General features: G+C 40.1%; 1 protein-coding gene across 1 annotated transcript; it reads right to left on the bottom strand.

Annotated features, from left to right (window-relative positions):
* Positions 1-1,381: 1,381 nt before the first annotated feature.
* Positions 1,382-2,365, bottom strand: LOC111237874 (melanocortin receptor 4-like). Its single transcript, XM_022767168.1, has one exon. The coding sequence runs from the start codon at positions 2,363-2,365 to the stop codon at positions 1,382-1,384; it is 984 nt and encodes a 327-aa protein (XP_022622889.1).
* Between the last annotated feature and the right edge of the window lie 5,389 nt (positions 2,366-7,754).

The raw sequence follows: 7,754 nt of genomic DNA, 5'->3' as shown, positions 1-7,754 counted from the left end.
TTTCTCAAACTGCTGATCTCCTGGGATTTTCACACACAACAGTCTCTAGAGTTTTTACTCAGAATGGAGCCAACAACGAAAGAATATCCAGTCAGGAGAATGGCCAGGCAGACTGGAGCACACAGAAAGGCTATGGTAACTCAGATAACCACTCTTCACAACTGCAGTGAGCCGAAAAGCATCTCAGAATGCACAACACATCAAACGTTGAGGTGGATGGTCTACAACAGCAGCAGACCACGCCAGGTTCTACTCCTGTGACCAAGAACAGAAACCTGAGTCTCACCAAAGCTGGTCTGATGAATCTGGATTTCTGCTGATGGTAGGGTCAGAATCTGGCATCAACAGCATGAATCATGGACTCAACCTGCCTTGTGTCAACAGTTGAGGCTGGTGCTGGTGTAATGGTGTGGGGAATGTTTCCTTGGCCAACTTTCGGCCCCTTAATATCAATCAATCATTGTTTGAATGCCACAGCCTATCTGAGAATTGTTGCTGACTGCATGCTTCCCTTTATGCCCCCAGTTTACCATCTTTTAAAGTCATCTTAAACTGGTTTCACGAACATGACATTGAGTTCACTGAACTTCAGTGGCTTCCCCGGTCACGACATCTGAATCCAATAGAACCTTTGGGATGTGGTAGACCGGGAGATGTGATGCAGTCATTTCAACATGGAGCAGAATTTCAAAAGAGGAATCCATGCTATGCTGTTTGAGAGCAAAGGAAGGCCCTACCCAGTATTAGCATGGTGTTCCTAATAAAGTGCTTGGTGAGAGTATGTCAGGGATAAACGTATCTTTGCTTGCAGTGTACAAAATACTTTTGTGGTTTCTGTTCTGAGGAGGATTACACTCTCAAACATGGAGGTAGTCTGTCATATATTATGTTAATCTCTCTGTTACATATCCAGTATGCCAGTGCAGAGTACATGCACTGTGGCATTTAGGTTCTATATTGAAGAAAAAAAAAAAAACAGATAGATTTTAGATTGCAAAAGATAAAGTGAGAAAGATAAAGGATTTGTAAATGAACCACAGTTTGAGCATGTGTATTGGTTTATATACATGCTGGTCACATTTACTTCAAATTGCACTTTAGAGCAGCGTTTACTACAAAACAAGATAGCATTTGTCTACAGAGCAATAATCTATGTTACAGGGTGTTTGTAAACCTACCTCTTCAGCAACCTGACTCATGCCGCCAGAGGCGAGCGCCCTAAGTATCAATCATTTACAGCCGACTGTAAGAGCTCTGGGCACAACAGAGTCCCGTCAGTCCCCAGTGATTACAGCTCAAACCCTCCTTGTTTGCCAGCTCTCGTTTGAATTTCAGATTGTGGCTGTCAAGGTCGTAGCTCTGCTGACATTTCACAGGCAGCTCACACACACAAGAAAGCATGAGAGCAGCAGAAGATCTCTTTGAAGGTTTTCCGCATCTCTTGGCTGCGAAAGGCGTAGATGATGGGGTCAATGACGGAGTTGCACATGATGAGGATGAGGTACATGTTGAAGTGAGACATGAAACAGGTGCAGTAGGGGTTTCTGGGGCAGGTGATCATGAGAATGAGGTGGAGGAAAAAGGGCGCCCAGCACACCACGAACACCCCGAGGAGGATGGTGAGGGTGATGGCTCCCTTCATGTTGGCTCGCTGCTGGATGGGCGCGTTGCCCGGCAGCGCCGCAATCCGCTTCATGTGCAAGCGAGCCAGCAGGAACATGTGGACGTATAGCGACACCATGAGCACCAGCATGGTGAAGAACATGGTAATGAGGCAGATGAGCACCGTGGTGCTCTCTGAGTAGATGATGAATAGGATGCCGGACACTGTGCAGCACGTCCAGATGCTGCTGATGACCAACATTGCTCTTCGCAGGGTGACAATGTTGTGGTATCGCAGGGCGTAGAAGATGGTGATGTAGCGGTCGACTGCGATGGCCAGCAAGCTGCAGATAGATGCCAACAGAGAGCTACAGATCATAGAGTCAAACACATTGTCCATGCTTTTAATCAACCTGGCGGGGATGGTCAGGTTGCCTCCATTGATGAGCTCTATGACAATAGTCTCAGACGCATTGGAGACACTGACAAGCATGTCAGCAACTGCAAGGCTACAGATGAAGAAGTACATAGGCGAGTGAAGGTTCTTGTTCTTGACTATCGCAGCAACAACCAGGATGTTCTCCAGCAGGCTGATGATGCCCAGAGTGAGGAAAACCTCTGTGGAAATCAGCAGCTGTTCGTAGCATCCTGCAGATGACTCGTTGTCCTCGGCTGATAAGTCTTTGTCAAAAGGCAAAGTGGCCGATGTTTGGCTCCTGTTGTGGTAGCCCGTGATCAGTCCGTGATGTTCTGTGGTGTTCATGTCCCCGTTTTAGTTCCCTGTCTTTGTGAGTTAAGTCTTCTTTTTTTCCCCGTTGTTATTCGTCCATCTAGTGTCTTAGCATGTGTGGCTTTCAGTCATGGTGCTCTCAAATGGGAATGAAAGAATCTTTGCCTGCGTTCCGTATCCCCTTTAGGTTCAACAAGAAAAGCAATTTTCTTCAAACATCTGTAACCCTCAGCCAAAGACAATCCGTGCCGCTCTCCTCTCTCAAAGAGTGTGTAGTAAGAACTTAAGAGTAAATGTTCCCAAAAAAGATGTGAGAGAGATAAACGGAAGGAGAAAGCAGAAAAGTGCGTGTAAGAAGGAGCATGTGTGAGACTAATTAACACTGAGCGGGAACAGAGAGGCGGAGTGAGCCGAGCGCAGCAGCTCTCTGTGCGAGTGCAGGCAGATCATCACTTTGCAAGCTACTGTGGTCTTTCCTCTCTCTCTCTCTCTCTCTCTCTCTGTCTCTCTCCTATATCACACCGCGCACACACACACACACACACACACACACACACACACGACCACACTCCCCTGTAGCCGTCCTATCGTCTGACTGATGAGGTCAGAGGAGGAGCAAAGTTTAGCTTGACGCACATGAATGAACTGGTTTTAAAATGAATGGATTTAAGAAAACTGGTGCAATGAATGACAATTCATTAACATGTGTTTACCTCTCACTTAAATTTAAATCATTAAATGGATGTAAGAAATAAAAAAACATAAACATCAGACATAATTAAGAAAAAATCATTTTTATGAACGAATGAATGATAAATTAATTATGAGTAATATGTCAATATTGTATTATAAGATATTTAAAATTACAATGTTATATTTTATAAAGTTTTTTTTTTTTGCCATTAGGGGGCAGAAGCTAACAGACACACGTTTCTGATATATCATGGTTTTTTTGGCTAACATAGCAAAAAGTTACCTATTTACACATCCAGCACACACACAAAGGAACATAAGCATTCATTCTGAGTCTTGTCTGTTGAATGTCTGCTAAATACTCACTTCTCCTTTTTGCTCTGATTTAGTCTGCACACACTCCTGAGAAAAAATATCTGGCTCTTTAGCTGCAAAATATTCAACTATGGGTTAAAAGAGCCTGAAATTTTCAATAGAGCTGCAGAGTTGGTGTTAATTGGTTGGTGTTGCTTTGAGTGATGTTTTCCACATTACACAAAATCATTTGCTACATCGTTTATATGAAAAATATGAATTAGCAGAGCTTTAAAACGAAGCGAACTGTTTCTTTGGCCACCTGAAAGCAATAAAAAGAAGCCAGCAGTAAGTTTCACTCCTGAGAAATCAAATCTGTCTCTATAGCACCTAAATGCTCCACAGTGTTCACTAGTTTGTCACTTTGATGCAGCCACTTTACAGTCTACACCTACACATCAAAGTGTCCTCAAAACAGCCCTGTATATGTGTTAACGGGCTGCTGCATCATATAATTCAGAATGTATTAATGTCTCAATGTGAAGTGAAGTTGTTTCAAGGCTTCTTTTTTTTTTTTTTATCAACTTTATTGGATAGTGTGAATGTGTGTGTATCCGCCTTGTTTCAAGGTCTGCTCTTTTGTAGCTGACAATCTTTTACCACCGCTCTGTTCATAAGTGAAACTATACTGCATTCTTTTCCCCACGCCGCCGGGCACAAGTGTTTACCTCTGTAGCTGTAAGCTGCTGAGTAATAAATCAGTGAATAGATTTTATAGATTCCAAAACATACCTTCCCCTATTTTATGGCACAACACTGAAGAGAACCAACATCATTCTATTTTGTTATTAATTATTGCCTGTATTTATCCAGTGCTAACAACCCATGTTGTTATATTCGATGAATCTTGCCATTCTACTTTCAAGTCAGAGTTTTGTTATGGCGTAAATACTGCTGGGAATAAATAAACAATAGGAACAGCTGTGTTTACTTTGGTTTGGAGGGAAAAGAGCACACAAATCCTATTAACCTTTTAAAAAAATGTATGCTAATTCATCAGTGTCAGTCAACACATGCTTGATAATGGTAAGCAAATGTGCAGACACAGCAATATTATTTTTGTGTCAGTTATATAATTACAGAAATGCATTTATTTCCCCGTGCAAAGTATTTAAGAGTGTGCAAGGCCAGCTTTTGTTAGTTTATGTAGACCAACTACAGCAGCATTAAAGTTACACAGTAGCTATACACATGAAGCTTAGTGAAAGCAGCACATTAGCAGAGAACAAACAGGAGCCATTAGTCCTCCATTGGTGTCTTCACAGGATGAGTTCAAGCACAGTATTGAGTACAGATCATCCCTGTTTTGACAGAGCTCAGATAACACAATCACAAGCAGCAGTAGATATGCCTGAAAAATAAATGACTAAGTTTTTTATGATATGACAATGCTATTGTAACAACATGATTAGGATTAGGGGAAGATCACTCAGAACCTTTGTTGCCATGGTTATAATCATTAATACTGCCTCACACAACTGCTAGAAATCACTTAATAATAAAACTTAATTATTGGTTGTAATAAGATCCTTGCACAAGTGACCTATGAGGTAATTTTGTCATGGAAGGATCACCATAACCCAAAGTATTTAACTAATTAAAATCTTGTCTTGATGAAGGGACTAGATGAAAAGTGAAGGGGTCACCGAAGTTATAACAAAATTTCATAACAATCCATCCAGTAGTTTTTGAGACATTTTATTAGAAACCATGCCTGTGAAGGATTTACCTGGAAGCCATGAGTGTGTCTGTACAAAATTTTGTCTCAAACCATTAAGTAAATGTTGAGATATTTTGAGACACGACTCTGTATCTTTTTCTGTCTCTGGGCATTCAGCTCTTGCAGATTTTTCATTTCATAGTATTCAATAATTCCATGTGTCACAGTGCAATTAAAGGATCTGATTATGGATCTGGTGATGACATGCATCTCCAACTCACTGAGAACCTGCTAGGTAAATCAGCCATCTTAACTTGCTTACAAAATGTCTCCTGTCATATTGATTAATATCAGCTTCTTGCAATAAACTGAATGAAAAGCGTGCCTCAACAACTCACGGTGACAATGTTGCTAATGACGAAATCGGTATTTAGCCCTAATCAACGTGCTGTAACACAAGCTGTTCACCCAAGAGAGCATTTTTAAAAATAGATGTCAGAGATGATGCAGTGGGATAACCTTCAGTGAAAGGACAGTCAGTCTCACAAGAATTACGTGTTTCGATATACAGACCAGGCATGAATTTATTTGTCGGAGGCAAAGCAACACTCTGTGTCACAGTGTGGTAATTATCTTTTCATATGTTTGGTAATTATTTGGCAATTATTGGCACAAAAAGGTAATTGCCTGTAGTTTGTGTCATGGATAAATACAATAAAAGGCACAGTGATTATCATTCACACTATGCACATGGTGGTTTTCAGCATTTATTATTTGCAAAATATTGTTACAAAGATGAAAGTAAGTCAGATAAAATAGGAAGTCCTAAGTATGGTAATTAATTAACCTAATTAAATTATCACCTAAGTAATTATGGAGTCATTATTTCCACAAAAGCTACATTCCTGGAGTGACTGAACAACACATTTATAGTAAATCATCTATTTACTCGTAATGTAATCGTGAAATCTGCCTCGGTTGAAGAAGTCAAAAGTGCAATATGCTGGAGGTGGTATATTTGAAATGTTTCTATGAGCAATCAGAAATTTATTAAAAAAATGATCTTCTGTTCATTTAATATTTCATAATCACATTAGTATTAGTATGTATCACAACAGCTGCCTTTTAACATCTGAGAACAGTCTCAAAGAGATTTTTTTAATTTTATCCCAGTGTGGCTCTGAAAAACTTGCGCACACTTTTTTGTTGTGAGCAGTCTGGATAATTGAGATTGCCCCTTTATTTGCCTTGCTACTAAAATGAGTCATAAATTACAGCTAATACTAAATACAGCTGAGAAAAACATCATTGCACGTCACTGCAGTCCTAGCTGCCTGTTGCTTTCAGATTTCAGTTCCAGATCCTACTGCAGAGGTCTTAGTTTTTAAGGTTGCGTTTATTTCACTTAAGAATAAAAGTAATTTCTAAAACTGTTGTGTTGAATGTTATGATGAATGTTATTTATCCGGTTTTCCTTTGTGCTGGTCATGCCCTGGACTCTGGTTCCTGTTACCTGCCTGCTACTTGTATTTAGTTACCTGTTATCTGTACCCTGCCTTGTAAGTCTGGTCTTCATCACTTATTCTGTTGGAGTAACTTCATTACATGAGCCTGCCTGTGCTCCTGCCACCAGCTGTGACACCTACACTTTTGAAAAATTTTCTAATTCATAGTTGGTGCCAGTGCTATGGCCAAAGCAAGAAGAAACACAGAATATGTGTCACATCGGCCCCTTTTAGTGCTTTAGTGCTCATTGTAGTCTCTGTGCTCCCAGTCCTCCATGTCAGTTCGCATCCCTTGTGTTCCTCTTGTCTGTTCTTTAGTTTTTCCAGGTGTTTGCTACCTGTGTTTTGGATTGCCAGCTTGCCTGGTCTTCAGTTTTTCCAACCGTCTATATGGTAGCTTGTTTTTTGCTTTTTAAAGCACCTTCACTCACCTACGAGCTTTTGTGTGTATCTGCATTTGGGTCCTGAAATTCTTAAAGTGTGACAATAGGACTGAGAGTATTTTACCAAAAGAATAAAATGCAAGACATCACCTTTCAAAGTACAAGCAACCATGAAGAGTTTTTAACACCCCCAAAAACACATTTAAAAGCACAAGCCTTACATAGAGACCCATTACTGTATCCAGTGCATTAAAAACATATTGAATAAACAGAAGTACAAAGCACAAAGACGTAAACAGCCATTAGTCATCAACAGCTCTCAGTTTTGCTATTGATACATAGCCATCGTTTTGTGTTAACAGCTTCTAGACTTACCAGTCCAGAAGAAATGTTGTGAGTTCAGCATCAAACTTTATTCATTTACTCACCGTTTTTCAACTCAAAGCAACCCTCTAGTTTTGCTTCTATGTTTTACTACTGAAGTTCGCATGCTAACCAGCTAGCCCCGGCCCAGTCGTACCATCTCATCACTTTCCGATAGCAAGTCACTGTAGCGTCAACTCTGTAAGTTCAATAACAAACAAAGGAACACAGCATTGTAGTATTGGTAGATAAGTTGCTGATTTGATGGTCTATTTGGTCAATTTATAATTCGTCAATCTCCTTCAAGACGGCATCAAACAAAGCATGGCATTATTAGAGTTTTCCATCTTCAAGGAAAAAATTCAAGTTTATATCACACAACAAAACATTAATATCACAACATGTGATGAATAAACTTTTAGTAGGCTATAAAATGAATCTAGAAAAATGTGATGAGAAAGGTC

Source organism: Seriola dumerili, unplaced genomic scaffold, assembly GCF_002260705.1.
Source record: "Seriola dumerili isolate Sdu_G_001 unplaced genomic scaffold, Sdu_1.0 BDQW01001124.1, whole genome shotgun sequence".
NCBI lineage: Eukaryota > Metazoa > Chordata > Actinopteri > Carangiformes > Carangidae > Seriola > Seriola dumerili.
Note: the sequence above shows the minus strand (reverse complement) of the source record. Positions and strands in the feature narration are given on the sequence as shown.

Excerpts from the sequence above, each read along its gene's own strand:
- LOC111237874 (XM_022767168.1), bottom strand. The coding sequence starts at position 2,365 with ATGAACACCACAGAACATCACGGACTGATCACGGGCTACCACAACAGG.